Below are 19661 nucleotides of genomic sequence, written 5' to 3'. Positions count from 1 at the left end.
AAGAAAACGTCACCTATTCGCATGCAATTGTAGGAAATTAATATGCTATTAATTTCAGGTACCTTCCTTTTTTTTTTAGTACATGTACGCATTTTTATGAATATTCGTGTGTACGCATTTTTGTGCCCTCTTTTATGTGTGTTCACATTCATGTGTACACGCTTTTTCTAATTTTTAGTGAAATTCTGAAAATTGTAAATGCCATTTATTTTACTTATTTTTTTTTTTTTTTTATTTTGTTTCTACATGTTCATTTCCAAAATTATTGCCTCCATGTTTCTGTTTCCAAACTGTTGTTTCTAAAATTTCCTTTCCAGTGTTTTCTTTCCAAATTATCATCTCTATACCTTTACACCTTTACTTTTACTTCCTCATTTCTACTCCCCTACATCCTTACGTTTCACGTATTGACATGTTCACGAAAAGATAAGCGAATACTTTCGTATTTAAGTTATTGAATCCAGTTATCTCTCTATTTATGTTCGTAACTGCTTGCAGCGGGCAATTCGTGCTTTCATTTTTATGAAGTTCGGAAGTGTGCTAATATATACGTACAAGAAATTGCCTTAATTGGCCAAATTTCCAAATTTACATGAACACATACTTGAATTGGCGGTGGTCCATAGGTACACACTTAAAGTATTATATATAATTGCATAAGGATGCCTCTGCTTTGTACACCCTGCATTAGAAAAAGAAAATGATTTATCTGACGTACCTGAAAACTAGCCATTTTAAGCTTAAATCTGATGATGTAGAACCAATGCTCAATAGTGATAATGAGGGAGTATTCCTCCTGAGGGACTCGTGCACTTCGGACATTTGGGTATATAAAAATAAAACATGCAGGGAGAATTATCTAGAGCAGGACGTGTCATGTTGGAGCACTAATGTGAGTTACCTATCTACGAGAGAAAAGCAAAACCAGCTGAATATACAAAGCACACAAAGCAGTGAAAATGAAGAAGACTATGAAAACGAAAGCGAGGACATACCAACAGAAAGAAATGAACTCACCATCAGTTTGCATAACGGGGACACACATTTTGTAATGTACAAATATGAACACAATACATGCAGAACCCAACTGCTAAAAGGTACACTTAAAAAGAAGATAAGCAAAATAAGAGGAGAAAAAAAAATAACAAAGCAGGAAAATACATCGAAGAGCAAGCACCAGTTGTCATCCATTAAAAACAGTTTCAAAGGGAAAACAACTCTAAACAAGGAGAAATGCGAAAAGCTGATCCGTAGCAACTGTTCGAAGAACTCTAAAAGGGGATTCATCAAGCAAAGAAAAATAAGAAAAAATGTATACCCATTCGAGAAAAAAAATTTCCTCAACACCGTAGAAAATATCCTAGCCTTACAAAACAGTGCAGTTCATCTGAAGGCAGCTTGTGAAAATTTTTCAAAATTTTGCAAGGACAACATAGAATCTGCCAATGCACGGAAGTGTTTACGTAGAGTCAGTAAGAGCAGGGCGTCAAAAGGGGGAAATCACTCTATGGACATATTAGACGTCACTGAAAAGTATGCTGGAGGCGACTGTCCATACGTCAAGTGTATAGAATATAACACCAGATGCAGAAAGAGGGATGAAGCAAGGAGGCTAAATGTTCTCATTAAAAAGGTGGTTGTCGAAATGGAATATTATACATGCACAAAAAGAAAAAGTAGAGCAAATGTTCGAGGTAAAAAGGGGTCAATCATCTCAAAAAATGCAAAATCAAATGCTCCATTTCACAAAAGAAATAACACAAATGATATAAGGCGCGGGAGATCCAACAAGAGGTCATTTCTCGTAGTGCACGAAATAGTCATGGATGTATATAATGTAGACATGCATTGTCATGACAACTGCACGGAAGTGTGCAAAGGAACCCCATCGTGGTGTGTCCTTTTTGTTGAGTGCTGTCCTCTGAAGTATAATGTTGCCACCACGAACTGCAACACCAAGTTGAGAAGTATTCCTAATATAAACCAAAAAGAACAAGAAAAAAAAATAAAAAAAAACAAAAACAAAAAAAATAAGAATAACAAGGGAAAAAAAGAAACCATCGCAAACGTAGTAGACCTTCTAAACCACTTGAGCAGTACCGTCCCACAAATAAAAAACAACGGAAGTTTTATATTCTTAGAAGTTTCAACAATTATGTGTAAATCATATAACGTACGAGGCAGCATTATGGAATTTGTAAATTCCACAAACAAAAAGTACAATGACATATGCCGAATCAAAATCACAAGAATAATAAGCATACCATATTGTATGCAAAGAGACACCCATCAGTGTATACAAAATGATATTTACTACGAATTGTACCAAGCAGTTTATTTAGCGCGTCATTGTTATGTAATATTTCAAGAGGCAATTATGAGTAGCTTCTGCAATGTAACTCATCAGGAGTCATTCCTGTGCGTACAAAATTGCCTAGAAAATTGCATAACACAAATGGGTCATTCGTTCTTCCAAAGAGGAATGTCAACATTCGCCATATTTAGAGCTGTGTCCAATGCAATCTCCATCTCTACCACAATAAGAAATAAATTACCCTTCCCAAAACCCTTATTTTTCAAAAAGTACACAATTTTGGTTACACAATATCAGAATATCATCAATTATGCCATTTTCTTCCTTGATCTATGTGAATATATCATCACTTATCATTTTAAAAAGAAAAAAATTCTGCTACGCACGAAGGAGAAAATAAGTTTATTACTCTATTACTTTGGAGATCAACATGGGGTTGTGAAATACCAGCGCAAACATTTTTTTCACCATATTTGTAGCGAACGTTGTAGTAAGCAGGAAAAGTATTGCGAGAAAGATTTTATAAGCTGGTTGTCTGATCCGAAAGTAGAGGTTATGAAATCCGAAGTGGAAGTCAATTTGCCAGCATACTTGAAAAATTTCAAGGATAAAAAGGGGAAGACGGAACGGTCGCATCAATGTATACGTGAAGAGGAAATACTCCCTCATCAGAATAGCCCAGGAAGTTCTTCAAATCATCATACTACACTGTATTACGCTATGAAGAAGCTAATTCTCTACTTTTGCCACTATTTTGCTGCTCCATCGGATATCAAAATAAAATATAGACATGTTTGCAAAAAGAGGCATAAACTAAAGAAGCTCAGCTCGGGTGCATCAGAATGCATAAAAAATTTCTTGCACATACATGTTATAAACACACTTACTGGTTTCCTCAAACGCGATTTTGTGAAAGTTGCATATACTGGAAAGGGACAGGGGTATAGCTTACACGGCCCTTCGGATCAAAATGCAAGTAGTATCTATAGCACTTCCAGTGGAAGCTCATGTAGTAGTACACACGAGAGAAGCCTGAAAAATCAAGCGCACATAGGATTAAGAGTGCATACAGGACAACACAGAAATGATGTTCTCTACACCCCCAATTGCACGCTTAAATCTGAAGAAAGGGGAATGAAAACATGCACAAGTGATCATACAAAAAGGAACAAATCGAATAATTCGGACCCACGGATGTTGGACGAATCAGAAGGTAGACACCCTCAGTATTTGAAATTCCAAGTGAAAGGAAAATTAGCGCTGCACGTCCTGCACCGAAGGGACAAGCACAAAATGCGTTGTGATGGCAAGAATTATAAACCAACGAATAACACACATAAACCGAATGATAGCAGAAGGAATATAATCCAAGCGAACCCTAACAGTAGTGATCATTACTACATGGAAAAGGAAATATTCACTAAACTTTACAACAACGTAGTTAGGCCAACTAACCAAATGGAGAACAAAAGGAACTACACGCAAAACTACACACATGCGAATCTCAACAATTTTATGAATAATAGAAATGCGGGAAATCATTCCAATGCGAACATAAACATTATTAGGGATCAGATAACCCATTCGATAGAGCGAAGTAGCTACCATAGAAACCTTTGCACCGGGTGTCAAAATAGTTTACACCATAATATGAACCATATGACTTACTGCAACAATGGGCAGCAAATAAGGTGGCAAACAAATCCGAACAGTTTTATGCACGGAAGTGGAAACTACGGTTGCGGAAATGGGTTCAATACTCATTCCCGCAGCAACTATTCTATAGGAAGAAGCAACCGCGCGCCCCAGTACGGCAACGGAATTTTCGTTAAAAGTGGCCAACTCCCGCAGAATGAAGAAAAAGACATGAGCTACTACTTCGGCGCCTTTTTCAACAACAGCAACAACAGTTATTTCAGCAGAACGGTCGACAGGAACAATGAAATAAACTGCACCCACAGGTACACCCAACCGCATCAAAATAATGCCCCACCAAATTGTTATGTCATCCCCAACGGTGTATATACCTTTAATAACATCAATTTGAACAAACAAAATAAATTGTGTAAAATGTGCAAAAGCACAGGTATGAGAGGAAATGAACATTATTACCATACCAACAGGATTTTCAACTCATTTGAGGGATTTTCGAAGCTGAGAAAGGACCCGAACGTTCGTAATACAAATGGAGGACACCCTGCTAACAACTACATAAACGAATATCGCTTTGATGAACAGTGCCTATCCAATAATGCCTTAAAAAAACAAATGGGTAGAGGAATGATCACAGGGAATTGCAGCGATAATTTGCCAAATGCAAATACGCACGCCTTAAATAATAGCAATGTACCTAATAGCTACAGAAACTGCAGTCATGTGAACCGAGTTAGGAACATCTTCTGCATGTGTGGTGCCATGAACGACCATAGGGACAACGAATTCGGTGGTAACGAAAGTGGGGATAACGAAGGCGGAAACAATCGAAGCGGTAATGACGAAGGTAGTGACAACCAAGGAGACAAAGAAAGCAATGAGGGTGGCAAAAAGAGCGGCACCGACAATAATAAGAATAACAACAACAACGGCGGCCGAAATGGCAAACCAAACGGTGATAACAGCAACCAGAACAACAACAAGGAAGACGATAACGAACAGGAGGGAAACGACCAAAACAGAAGGGGCTGCAATAAACAGGACGACTGCAGTACTACCGGAAAAAAGAAAAAAAGCAAAAAAAAAAAACAGAAAAAAAAATGATCAGTAATAAGCATAAAAATATTCAAAAAAAAAGTATGCTTCATTCTAATTGCGCTAAGGGGGGAAAGAGAAGAAATAACAGATTTTCCAAGGGCAAAGAAGAAAAAAAAAAAAATATAATAGACAACAAGAAGGAAGATACAGACAATGCAGTAACTCCCCATAAAGAGGACAGCACCAAAAAAGATAATTTGACCACTGAAGACCTAATATGTCCCAAAGCTACTAGCAATGTAGAGAAAAACCTAATGGATAAATTGTCCGAAAATTGTAGTTCATTCAAGCAATATTTAGAGATAGTAAAGAACATAAATTATGACATAAAATTTGGAAATGCATACATAAGGTTAGGAAAAAAATTGAGTTCGCAAAATAAATGCCAATTTGATGTGTATGAAGCAGAGATTGTGGCTGTGGACAATATTAACAACATTTTCTACGCCGACATTCAAAACTTTGAAGATTTCTATAACTTACTTAAAAGAAATTTAAACAGCTATGATTTTCTGAAAAAAAACATAGATAACGAAAATTATGGGGAATATCTCGAAATTGATGACAGCAATGTAGAGGACTTCCTCAAACACTCTGAGGATTCCAATTTGATTCTTAACCATTTTGCGAATACTATAAATGCCGCAAAGGAAGATAGCAAAAATAGTTCAACAAATTCGAAAAACGTACCTTCCAGGAAAAGAAACTTTTTGTCTTATATGAATTTGCCGCAAACGGGCACATCAAAGCAAACCTCTAACGATCAGCCAAATATCGTCCAAGGAGAAATGCCGCAAAATGCGCACATCATCAATGTGGGTAGTTATGATGAAAATATATGTACTATGAAAAAGTCGAAAAACGCAGGTAAAAACATGGTGGACAACACCCCTAACTGTTATGCTAATACCAACGGCCCGGCCCCAAGTGATATGTACACCTCCAGGATAGTTAACATTAATGTAAATACGAATGCGAATTCTAACGCTAGTGCTAAAAATGACGACCCCAATGTAAGGCCAGAAGGCTCAAATGCTACAAATAGAGACGGCCAAACGGGCAATGCGGGATTTTCCCATTTGACTGCCCTACGAACAGGCCCAAACGATACACATTTCAATTTTTTAAGCAACGAAAACATTAACAAAAGCTGCTCTATCATGAAAAAGAAGAGGGAATTGTTTCACAACTGCATGGATAACAATAATGGCAATAATAGTATCAATGGTAACAGTGGTAATAACGCCGTTGCAGGGGGCAAACAGACCAACGTCCCAAGCTCGAAACACGTGGACAATTTACGCCAAAATGAACAACCAAATGAGCAACCAATTGAACAACCAAATGGACGGCAGAACAGCCCCGAAAGTGCTCCCCACGACGCGCTCTGCAAAAGGCTCATCCAAATAATAAAAAAGATAAATTTGTTAAGGTTATTTTCATATAAGTCCATATACGACATATTAAAAGATCAGTGTAATAATTTGCTTGTGCAAAAAATGAGCACGGAGGCAAACACAACATACAATATAATCAAGCATGTAATTAGATACAACTGCGTCAATGAACACATAAGTAATCCCTTTACGATTTATCGGCATACCATAAAAATTATACCAGCAAATAAATTTGCCATCAAAATATTAAATACGACTACATGTGGAATAAACAAATTGAAGTACAAAATACACAGCCTCCTATCTGAGGGAAAACAACTCAAAAATGTCAATATCGAAATTGAAAATTATGCACAGAGAAAATACCAATCGGAGGAATATCTAAGAAAATGCAATGAGCAAAGTATGAAAAATATTCTTCAAGGTAACGAAACTGCCCTGTTTGATAGCTTCTCATCTCTGAATATCTCCAGCTCTGATTTATCAAACAGCCAATACCTAGAATCGTATAAAAAATTCTATTCCCAAAAAGACACAAGTACAAATAACCATCTTGATATGTGTCTCTCCACGAATAAACACCCCGATTCGTGTCACTCCTCAAATGAAAACCTAGATTTGTACCTTTCAGAAATTCTCAGCATTAGAAATTTAATGAATAATACATTTCCCCCCAACAATGATATGCATGCATGCAATTATGAGCAGCAACCAAAGTACAACTACAGCATGGAAGAGGACAAAATAAGTGAAGATAAAAATATCTGCGGAAGTAACGGCCTAAGTAGCACCACCACTAATACTAAACAGAACAGCATAACCAATAACAACCTCACGAGCGAACTGAGTCAAGTTCCAATTGGAGACATTTCCACCAATTCTGCAAACAACAACGCTGTTTACCCATTTATATGCAAGTACTGCTTAAACATATTCTTCGACAAAGATCTGCAGTTACCAAATGATGGGAATAAAAGCACCTTAAACAGAGACCTTTTGAACATTTACGCTGAAAAAAATAATGAAGACAACTTTCTTTCTGAAACAGCTACTGCGAAGAAGAAAAAACTGATGGGTCAACATGTGGACGCCTTCAATAATTCATGCATGCATAAAAATGATCCACGTGTGAAGGAAAATAATTACATTCCTCAAGTGTATAGTAACGGAAGAAGCAAAGAAGAAAACGGAGAAATTGGAAGAAAGAAAAACATCCCCAGCAATGGCGGAAGTGAACCCACCAGTCGAAGCATCGGAAGTAGTCGTGGCACCCATTTCAATCGTGCCAATCGCAAAAACAGCCGAAGTATATACCTACACAGAAGAAACAAAATGAAGAGACAAAGCATCAGGAGAAAGCGCAAACAAATCGCCAACAAGAAACACAAGGTGGGCAAAAATAAAAATGTCCGAAATAAACGGATTACCAGAAAGCAAACCAAACTAAAAACAAAGCATAAAATTATAAACAAAAAAAGAGGAATTAATACGAAAAAGAGAAAAAAAATTGCCAATTTTGAAATCAAAAGTAAGGATACCGATACCACGAATGAGAAAAGTAGGCAACAAAATAATACCTGTATTAACGCAAAATTATCGAAAATTTCTGCATGCGGTTCGAAATCCACATCTCCAGTAAAAAGGGAAGTGCTCCAAAGTGTAGTCTCTAATATTTCCTCCCCCCGTAAGAACTTACCACAAAATCACGATTTACAGAAGCTTCCCCTAAATACACACGCACAAGACATTTCTCCAAATGACAATATTTACAATCCCAGTAAAATGAATATCAATGTTTGCAAAAGGTGTAAAGAGAAAAATGCAACACGCCAAAGTTCCATGGCAAAAGAAATTTTAAGAAAAAACAAAAAACATCCCGGTTCGGTACCAAAATATCTTTGGACAAGCGTTGGAATAACAAAAAGTAATGAGCACGTGCTAGGAGTAGCTATGCAAATGATTGACGGGTGTACATTAACCTACATTATTCAGAAATTAAAAGGAACGGAAAATGTAAAACAAGGTCATTTTCTGCTGGACATTTGCAAAAAATTAGTTAAGCATTTAATGATTATATGCGAATCTGTTGACAATCCAATCATTAATTGGGACACAAAACCGGGAAATATTATGATTGAATATGAAATGGGAATTTCCAAAATCGTTTGTAAAAAAGTTACCATTATAGATATGGGCGATGCATTACCGGGAAGACGCTTCTATTTTCCAACAAATCCTGCCTACTATGAAAAAATTAAAAGTAATAATTCTCAAAAGAACTTTAATAATTTCCTATACTATGTAATATGTACCAAGGGGTTTTGTTCTCCTGAATGTGCCCTCCTAGTTTTCCTATTGTCATCTCAAAGTAAATCCGAACAGTTTAGAAAGACATGGTATGGTCCCGATTCGAACATTTTCCACATTATGAAAACGAGACAATTAAGAATAAAGCACAGGTGGAAGAAACTCCTAGACTTGCGTTTTATTCAGCCCATTGTGAGGAAGAGAGATTTTATGCTTAGTGGGCAGTCACTTAGTCCAGTGAATCAAAAATGCTCATGCAATAGTGAGCAGGATGCTGCACTATCCCTTTCTTCCAGGAATAGGGATAGTACTTACTGTGCCAGTGTCAGCGGTGCCAGCAGCTATAACAACAGGAATAACAAGATGAATAAAAGTAGGAATAACAGTAGGAATAACGCCAAGAGTAGCACCACCAACAACAGGAGGAACAACAGTGGTAATAAGAGAACGACCAAGATGGAGAAAAACGGTCCAGTTCCCCACCCGGTAAATGCCAATGTGGGTCTTTCCCAGAACCATCCCAATATGATCGATGTGTGCAAAAATGGAACCATTCGAAAGAGCAACAACGGTAACGCACTCAATGGTAATCCGGTCAGCAGCATTCCTCATAGCGGCGTTTCCCAAAAGGACAACTACAACAGCACGAAGATGTTCCAGAAAAACGGGCATAATGAAATAAGTGCAAGCAGCGGCAACAAGAAAAGCACTACCAACCCCATTAGAGAAAACAAAAACAGTGTACCCCCAGGATGCAAACCGATTGACCTCGTCCCACCCAACGCCAATTCAAAAGACGCAAATGCCCACTCGTCCGATAAACAAGCAACCTTGGATGGTCATCCAAATAACGAACAGGAAGACATATTAAGAGGTCACTACTTAATGAAGATATGCACGCATGACATGAAGGATGACGGTGCGCTAGAACATTACTCAGATAACGAAGAAATAAAAGAGTTTTTAAAAAAAAAAGATGAGAAAATAAAAGATATGGAAATAAAATTAAACGAACCGGAAAAGAAGAAAAAAAAAAAAAAAGAAAATGAATATTTTAAAATGCAAAATATTGATTCATGGGTTATCAAGTTTACAACAGAAACCACAATGTTCAGCGTCGGACTAGTAATATGCCAATTATTTGGTGGAAACAGTTTATTTAGCGTTGTTAACAGAGACGAAGTTAAGGTAGTCGATGTGTTGTGTGAATGGAATTGTAAAAACAGTACAAACATTTATTCTGGAGAAAAAAATGTCACCATTAATGATTTATTGCCAACTAGAGGAATTTTTGCTGATGTCTTTTGGAAAAGGAGAGTTAGAAATATAATAAAAAAATGTTTGCAATTTATACCATCCAGAAGATGCTCATTTAAGGAATTGTACGGGGACGTAAAAAAATTGAAAAAAGAATATGAAGCTTACTACAATTTGGACGATGACTCCGCATGTGATTTTTAGAGTGTCTTCCAATCCGTGACAGTTGCACATATAATATAACCGAACTTGCAGTTACCTTGTTGAAGTAAATTTCGCACCCTTCTTTGCCCTCTTACCCATTTTATTAGCTCTTTTTTCGTTTTGAATATTCCAAGTGGATAAAGGATCATAAAGAATGCCAAAAATCCGCCACGAACATTTGTGTGATCCATAATAATGAAGATTTCTTTACTTTTTTTTACGTTTACAGAATTAAGTTTTTATATAATTTAATTTTTTCCATTTTTTTTTTTCCTTCATTGTATGTGGACATATATGTGTATGTAGCCCCCGATCGCAATTCCTATGTGTTTCAATGCATAAATGAAACGTGCATTCTGCGGTACATATTTTTTGTAGTTAGAAGTTGTGCATAACTTTGTACACACTTACGCTCCTTTTTTTTTTTTTTTTTTTTTTTTTTTTTTGTTTACGTTTTTTTTGTTGCACTTGTAGTGTTGAAAGTAAAGGAACAACGTGTCGTTCTTGCGTAGTGCGTCTATTTGAATGCCCATACAGACACATGTTGCCCCTTTTTGTTTTCCACCCCATTTCAGTGTACTCACTTAATGCATCACCCTAAACATCCATCTGTTCTTAATTTGTTGGCACAAAATGGACCAATCGTATGTTCTCCCTTTTGCACATCACGAAGTAGTTACGTACATGCATGTACATACCTGTGTAGGTTTATTTTGTCCAACAGCCACTGCGCTAAGTAGCCCAGTAACCCCTTTTTTCTGTCTCATCAAAAGGCACCTATTTCACACGAGTGCGCTTGCACATTGTGCTGTTGCACTGTACAGACAGACACACACACACATATATATATATATATATATATAATGAGCACACTTAGTTGTGTCCTTTTTTTTTTTTTTTTTTTTGCCCTTGAACAAACTTACATAAGGAATATAAGCACAGACAACTTGACACCCCTTCAAACAAGCGCAGCAGTAGCACCTTTTTTCCATGTGAAAAGTTTTATAAAAAAAAAAAAAAACACCTTTCTGAGTTTCCCATCTTTTGGGAGCATCTCTAAGAGGCCTCAGCCACACAATGACAATTTTGTAAACCCTTTTTGGGTGAAATAATAGTCCAAAAAAATATATACAACAGAAAGAAAAAAAAGAAGGAATTTTATTAATATACATTTTTAAAAGTCTCTTAAATTGGATTTTATGTTAATAAGGTAAATTACTAACACGGCTTTAGAAAAAAGCGCTAATGATATATACACACAAAATAAATTAGCAATCTTGCATCCATGCAGCGTGCACGCAATGGCTGCGAAAATGGCGACATGCGAATAGGTACCCTCTCATGCGTGACATCACAATTTGTCAAAATAGAAAAGAATGAGTAACACTATAAATCACACCATGCGCCGTGGAAAAGTGAGGCAAATTGTTGCAGTGTGTGGCAATATGTAACAAAATTGGGGTATTCAATGTACTAACGTGCCCCCCTCTCGAACCCGTTCAACCCATTTAACTTATCCTTTACAAGATCGCCTCAGCACATTGCTAATCATTCTGCGCCTGCGCAGAATTAATCGACTTGAAGTACTTCTCCAAAACGTCCTTCAAGGTGTTCAGGTACGTGTAAAAAACGTCGGACGATAGCAACAGACTATCCTTCTTCACTCCATGCAAAAAGTGTTCGATGTTATTTAATGCCTGGATAAATCGATCCACTATGTACCAGCTATACTGACCCAAGTCATTCTTGCTCCTCAGTACGTTATATTTGCCATGAATAAAATAATCCAAAATGTACGAATTCTTCAAGCACACCTTTTCCTCTTTTATTACGTCATCTTCGAATTTAAAAAAGGAAATGTAATCCTCTCCAATATCTGGAATCATGTTCTTCCTTATATCTAAGTCCAATATGGACGTGTAAAGCAGTTCATCTACCGTTTCGAAATTGTCACAATGGTATAGGGAAGCCAAGAAGGGTGATCTTACTTTGTACTCTCGGAGCTGCAAAAAAGGAAAAAAAGAATAAATGGTTAAAATGAGAAAAAAAAAAAAAAAAATGCCATATTCGTCTTGCTTCCCTTTTTTTCGACCCAATTGGAAACATGCATGATCGCTAAAGCGGGGGAGTAAATTTTCACTCCGGAATATATAACACATTCAAACCACACTGTGTCAATGATCACTCTCTTTTCCTAACCTTCTCCTGATAAAAGGCCAAATACTCGGAATGACCCTCCTGAAATATCTCCCTCAAATGGAGTGATGGGTGCTGCTCGAAAATGTACAGTTGGGTGTAGGGCAGTAAGTACGTCTTCTTCCTCTGCAACAGATTTAATTTTGCTAAAACGAGCAAGGAGTAATTCATGAGGTACCTTAACAAAACACCTTCAATGTTCTTTATATGCTTCCTCACAGGGGCAGGCAAAATGTGCAATAAGGGGAAATACGTGGAGCTGAACAACTCCAACTTAGTTCTAACTTTACAATGGAAATTTATTAGCACCTTCGTCAAGGCTATTTTGTTTTCTTTTATTTTATTAATAAAATGGGAAAGAATAAATAACAAAATGAATTGCCCCCTTGCAGAATCGTCCACCAAAACATTACGTGAATAATTCTTCTCAAATGTTACACGGTCAATTATTTTTTGCAGCGGAATCATACCAACAGAGGAGCCTAAAAATGTGCCATCTCCAACAATGTTATGTAATACCCTTTTCACTAACAAGTAGGTTAATATTAAATTGTTGTCACATTCTTTTTTTAAAAATATGGCTAGCTCGGTCATATTTATTATATTGCACTCTTCATCTATTGCTTCCATCTCGACCAAAATGTTTATAAACATTAAAAAGTGGGCTTTAATTCTGAAGCACAACTCCTTTAAGTGTTTTTCTCCTTCCTTTACTTCACTTCCCTTCCCCTTATTCATGGCTAAAAATTCGCAGCATAAGTCGTTGTATTCGTATTTTCTATCCACGTATTTTTTCAGCGCATTGGTTTTCTCCTTCTGAAGATCGAATTCGCTCGGGTGGTAATTCAACAATTCAGTCGTTTCAACTATGGGGTTCTTCTCATTCCCCACGTGTGCCGCATCAGCGGAGGAAGAAATGTCATTCTGCGCTAAATTCCCATTTTGCAATTCCTGCTGGTTTGGTGCGCCCCCCTTCGCCATAGTCACACGTTCCGAAAAATGAGAGCTCGTTTTATCATCCCCGTTGCCATCCCCCCAATGTTGAAAGGCATTTACATAATACAACGAATTGTAAAAAACGCTTAGGATACCATTAATTCGGGTAAAAAAATTTACATTAATAATTCTGTTTTTCTCAAATATCTCTTCCTTCTCAGCAACAGTCATGGTTTCATCTTTCTTCTTCTTCTTAATGGGCTTATTAACGACCGCTTTGTTTCTGTTCGTAATTTCCTCCATGTCTTTATTCTTCTTCAAGCAATTGTACAAAAGCATACTTCTGCAAATGTTTGTAAAATTCACAGCATAGGAACCTGACAAGGTCTGCAGAGGGGATGTAATTAATCTGCTTAAATTTTTAAAGTTAATATTCCATATGATAATATTTCCATACAAATCGAACCCTCTTCTTCCTGCTCTTCCAGAGGTCTGTTTAAACATGACTGAATTTAGTTCGAAAGTATGTCCAGCAAAAATGATAGATTTACAAGGTATATTAATACCTAGCGATAAATTCTTATTGCTAAAAATAATTTTAATATATCCTAATCTAAATAGGGACTCCACAATGATAGTAAATTTGTAAGGCAGTACTTCATAATGTAGGCCTATTCCCCTTTTCATTCCTTCGATTAGCACAGATTTGTACTTCCTTCCTTCGATGGCTCTTTCCGCTTCTCTGATCAAATCCTCTATCTCGGTAACATAATTAATGTAGACTTTCCTGTTACAAAAGTAGAAGTCTCCGTCATATTCTTCCGAAACGTCGACTGGTGGTTCTGGGATCTCCTCCTCATTGAGCATGTCCAAATATTCCTTATCCATATTTTGTTCCAATCTCTGATTACGCGAAACAGTCTTCATTTTTAACAATATTTCTCTCTGTTTGAGCAAATTTTCGTACCTTTCTTGTCTCATTTTATTTTCCATCTTGGTGTTAAAAGTCCTTTCTTCATCTCCGTAATATTTATCATGTTGTCTTTTCATAAGTTCGTTAATCAGATTTATAGTCATATCTTCAAGCTCCTTTCTTTCAAAGTTGAATACAATACATGGGAGGAAGTTAATCTGTTCTAACTGCTTTAATAATTCTATCAATTTACTGCTGTCTAGATATTCCTGTTCCGTGTTTACCGTTTCGGTGTACTTCACCAAGTCATGTGACTTGTTCATTATGTACTTCTTGTCCAGTACAACACTTTTGTACAGTTCCTGGAAAAGCTGCTGCTTTGGAACAACTTCCTGCGTACTTTTGCTGTACAGGTGTTTCGTGGCGCTACTGCTTGGGGTGCTTTTCGACGATTCCTTCTTGGGTGCCTCCTCGTTAACCCCCTCATTACCCCCCTCGTCCTTCACCCACTCAGTGTTCTTCATATAATTCGACAGCAAAATGTGTATGAACATATCGTAGTCCAAATTGGAGATGTATTTATTTTGAATCAAGTAAACGATGGTCTCCTTCACAGTGTGCATATAATAAATGAACTGCTTTTTGTTTATACACCTCGTGTACTGGAAATAAAAAGAAGGTTCTAAAAATTCCACCAGGTGGTAGAAGTTATTCTTCCTCGCCAACTCGAACAGCACAATTATAATTTCGTAAATCTCCCTAGGGTTACAATAAAAATCTTTATTGATCCCCTTATACAAAATGTCCCTAAAATTGAAGCAAGCCAACGGGTTCAGGTGGTGCAAATTATTGTTCGTGTACACGTACAAAATTAAGTCTGAAAAACGCTCGTAAAATTTTATTAAGTGCAAGTCCTGTTCCCCTTTTCCCTTCTTCATCATCACGTTCTGCAGCCAGGAGTAAAAATATTTTATATTACCTATCGTTGCCGATAGGGCCAAAAAGGGCGCATTACACAAATGGATAATATTCTCTATCTGTGCGCCATAAAATTCCTTATCTCCTATACAGTGGATTTCATCAAAAATGATGTACTCAATTCGGCTAATAAATTTGGACACATTCAAATTTGAATTTTCATCATTTACAGCATATCCGGAAAGTAAAATATTTTCAAACACAGTCGGTAAAACGATGACTATCTGAGCATCTAACGCATTTTCCTCTGCATATTTATCCGTCATATAGGAACATAATTTATTTCCCCCATATTTTGAGTACCCCTTGGTGCTAAATCTTCCATTGACTTCATGATAAATTTGAAATGCCAAAGTGTCGTTAGGAGCTACATACACAACCACACTGTCGTTGTTTAATCGTAGCACCTTGTCCATTACGTAGTAGCAAATAAATGTTTTACCACTACTTGTGGGGCACGAAACTAAAATGCTCTTCCTCCTATCCACCAAATTTAAAATGTTATATTGCCAAGTGTCCAGGGTGAACAGCACTCGCTTGTCCTTTATATTACCAGTTGTTCTATCTAACAAGTAGTACATATAATACAACTGAAATTCGTGTTCCTTCTTCTCATCTATTTTTAGTTCACTATAATGTTGAACAGACTCCAGTTTGTACTTATAAATATCTTGTGCATCTTTTCCCCCTTCTTTATGCTTGCCCTGTTTGGACCCGCTTCCATCATTCTGTGCGTCCATCTCGTTCGCTTTCTTTCCCCCCTTGCTCTTTCCTTGGTTGCCACTTTGTTTCGCTCCTTTTTTCTTATCATTCAATGTTGCACTATCTTTCAGTTTGTTCTTTTCATTTCCTTTTCCCACTTTCGCAGAGCCTACATTACCTTCATCTGCCTCTTCTTCTCCTCCTCCCTCTCCAGACAATTTAGAAAGGTTCCTCCTTACTTTTACGTACTCTTCGAACAAATTATAACTGCTATTCTTGAACCCTAGTGATAGCAACACTGTTTGTAGTTGTACTATATCCTTTTCGCTCAAATTTTCCTTAAATTTGTTAAAAATTTCGTTGGTCAATTTGTAGATCAGCATGACGCTCCTAATTGCGTCCGATTTCTGCCTGCTCGTTTTCACATTCTTCAATTTCGTGTACATGATAATTTCAAACATGCTCGTTAAAACCTTTATGCTAATTTTTATTTGCAGTTCCACACTTTTGATCAAATTTGTAACGTTGTTAAAATTGTACACATCTACTAGTCTGTTAAATCCGGAAATGATATCCAGCGACCAGGTGTTCATGTCTGAGTAGCTATTATTGCTTCGCAGTTTATTTACCTTGGCTTCTAACACATTGTACCTTTCTAAGTCTACTTCGTAAATTTTCTTCTCACTTGACATTTCTTTTTTTTTCAAAATTTCATCTTTCCTGCTTAATGTGTTTACATTCGCTTTGCCGCCTTTTTTAGCTGCTTTTTCATTACGACCTTTTTTGTTTTCCTCCTTGTTATTCCTCCTTTCGTGCTTCATATCATTTTCTAAATCGCTATCCTCATTTGAGTCATCCAAAATTTCGAATATGTCGTTTTTATTTTTCTTCGTTTTTTTTTTACTCCCTTTGCTTTGCCCCTCCAGCTGATTCATTTCCCCATCGGAGGACCCATCAAACAGCCTTTTCATTCTAAACTTGATTCCATTTTTTTTCTCCTCATCTTTCAAATAGTTATACAATTTTTCGATAGTATAAACGTAGTACTTTATCCAGGGGTGATTCTCCGAAATGACAATAGGATGATGTAGCGAACTGATATTTAAATACTTTGCGATTACTGCTTTCCTCTTTTCGTCCCTCTGCTGGCGCCTTAATTTGTACTTATCGTCCTTATCCTTCATGTTTAGTGGGACCCGATTATCTCTCGATATTTTAAAGTAACTCTTCAGAATATCCATTAGGCTCTCCCTATCACTAATGTGCAACAATCCGGACAACTCGAAAAATTCGCTATCATATTCTACGCATTTGTTTACTAAGTTCAACTTGATTTTCACCCTTTTTGTATCCTCCTCCACTTTGTCATTCTTTACTAAATCTTCTACGCTGAAAAAGGTTTCTATAAAATCATTTCTAATTTTTATTAAATTGACATTTGTGGGTACATTACCGCTACGTGCGTTTTTTTCATTCCCTGTGGCGAGTTCTCCTCCCTTTTCCTGCCCCGCGTTTCTGCCACTGTTACTTGGTTCTTCCGATTGGTTCCCCAAATCACCCGCTTCCCGTTTTTGCAAAAAGTTTATATCATCCTTCAGAAATGCAAAATTGAGGGGAAAAAAAGAAATGCCATCATCGCCTACTACATTTTTAAAAGCCCCTTCGAAAAAGTTCTTCCCTTCGAATGAAAAATCTTCATGCTCAATAACGTACACATTTTTTTTCAACTTAAAACACACAAAATTGATCAGATTGTGCACTATGGAAGCATTAAAAAAGTTTAACAAATCGACGTTCTTCGCGCTTTTCAAAGCATCACAATGGGCATCCTTCTGAAGCGTCTTCAAAACGAAGTTGTATATATCTAAATACAACCGTACGTACGGTTCTACACCGCTTTTTACTCCTTTTGCAATGTCCTCACTATCGCCCTTACACTGGTCATACACACATAAATTTTTCATGTTCAACTTTTCTATTAAATAATTGTGCATAAAAAGGAGCTTCAGGGTGAATACAAAATGGTCCCATTTTTTCTGCTCGTTTATCCCCTTTATCGCTTTGCTCTTCTCGTAAAAAAGGCCCAGAACGACGTTCTTCAAATTTGTCCCATTTTGAATAACCCGCTTTGAAAATGACTCCAAAATTTGCTGTTCCTCTTCGCTATACTTTTCCTCCTCTTTATGCAGCAAGTCGTAATCTTTTATATCATGCGACGTGATAAGAAGTTTCGTCATCCTGCTTGACTTCTTCCCGTCATACTTTCCCCCCTGAGCTGCTTCCCGTCCATAAAACTTTCTGTCAAACAGAACAGACGCCTCCTTATTCAGCATTGCCAGGACCTTAAAATTGATGCCCATGTAATTTATAGAAAACGCATTTATAGTGTTCTTCTCAGACTCGAAATTATAAAAAAACACGCACTTAATATCCCTCGATATGTTATTGATCAGAAGAAAGTAAAAACAAATGGACAACTCCCTTATCTCTTCATTGTAGTGGTCGTAAATTCTTTTCTTCACAATGTATTCCTCGTAGTTTGTACCCTTCCCGGTGCTTGCTTCTCCGTCCTTCTTTTGAACCCCCCCTCTCTCACTGGATATATTCGCCTTAGCATCCTTCCCAATCGGACTCACGTAAAACTTATTAAACGCATACAAAAAGGACGAACTATCTTCGACAAACATAAACAGGGGCTTGTACTTTATCAAATAAAAATTGTAGTTGCTATCATTGTACCAATTGTCAAAAATAAAAAATGGAATCAAATTTTTCTTACAATGAATGATAAAAGCGTTTCTTACTAAATTATAATTCCTAAAAATGCTAGACTCTTTCTCGAAAAATATGTTAAAAATGTTGAAAAATATTATGTGAAAATTTGAGTTACACACAGATAAATCGCTTAGTATCTTTTCTACGTAATAAATTGCGCTGCTAATATTTAGAGAATTATTAAAGGACAGAATATTTTTATCTTCTTCATTTTCGAAGGAATAAAATTTTGATAACAACATACAGATGTGGATGATTAGTCCCTCCCCATTTATGATATACAAGCAGTTATAATCTGCCACAATTCGAAAAATGTCAAATATTTTGCTATGCAATTTTGAATAAAATATTTCTATCTTCGTATCTACACTTATCGATTTATTATTCACTACATTTTCTACATCGTTCAGGTCATTTTCTGTACACTCCTTAAAAAATGCGTATCTCTTCCTCCCATCAGATTCCGCTATTCGTAGGTCCTTCATGTCTAGCAGCTTGTTAATTCGATATTCATCATTGGCTAAATTCATTCTAGACACCGTTGGGGTTGTCGTGCATGTAGAAATGTATTCGTCTATTCGATTTTCTTCGTATGTGCATCAATATGTGCATATCTCCCAGGTTGCACATGCAGTCACGAAGAAGTATGCCGGGGAACTGACTCAATTAACAGGAGCGCAACGAGCTGTATAAATTGTGTGCTACGAACTGAACCTCCTAACCGTTTTAATGACAAACTCATATGAGTTATTTGGCTGTGTGCCCATATGGGATAAGTGCACACACATGCGAAAAGCCGAGTAGGCTTATCTCACAACCTGGGAACTCATTCGATGTCACTTCTTTCTCTCGAATTCGCTTCGCACCAGGTGCTTCCCATTTCGCATATTTTGCAAAGTGGTTCTGCTCTTATCAACTGTTTTGTTCACCA

At 36.9% G+C, this 19661-nt stretch overlaps 3 protein-coding genes across 3 annotated transcripts; 2 read left to right on the top strand and 1 right to left on the bottom strand.

Moving 5' to 3' along the window:
- Positions 1–700: 700 nt before the first annotated feature.
- Positions 701–5071, top strand: PCOAH_00018950 (Uncharacterized protein; the record flags this gene model as incomplete). The annotated part of the gene is made up of 1 exon (XM_020058704.1): positions 701–5071. The coding sequence occupies one exon, from the start codon at positions 701–703 to the stop codon at positions 5069–5071; it is 4371 nt and encodes a 1456-aa protein (XP_019913990.1).
- Positions 5072–5106: 35 nt separating this feature from the next.
- On the top strand, positions 5107–10230 carry PCOAH_00018940 (Uncharacterized protein; the record flags this gene model as incomplete). Its single annotated transcript, XM_020058703.1, has 1 exon — positions 5107–10230. One exon carries the CDS (start codon positions 5107–5109, stop codon positions 10228–10230), a length of 5124 nt encoding a protein of 1707 aa, XP_019914118.1.
- Positions 10231–11774: 1544 nt separating this feature from the next.
- Positions 11775–19260, bottom strand: PCOAH_00018930 (DEAD/DEAH box helicase; the record flags this gene model as incomplete). The annotated part of the gene is made up of 2 exons (XM_020058702.1): positions 11775–12233; positions 12430–19260. The coding sequence occupies 2 exons, from the start codon at positions 19258–19260 to the stop codon at positions 11775–11777; spliced, it is 7290 nt and encodes a 2429-aa protein (XP_019914171.1).
- Between the last annotated feature and the right edge of the window lie 401 nt (positions 19261–19661).

This window comes from Plasmodium coatneyi, chromosome 7 (genome assembly GCF_001680005.1).
Source record: "Plasmodium coatneyi strain Hackeri chromosome 7, complete sequence".
Taxonomy (NCBI): Eukaryota; Apicomplexa; class Aconoidasida; order Haemosporida; family Plasmodiidae; genus Plasmodium; species Plasmodium coatneyi.
This window is presented reverse-complemented; position numbering and strand designations above follow the sequence as displayed.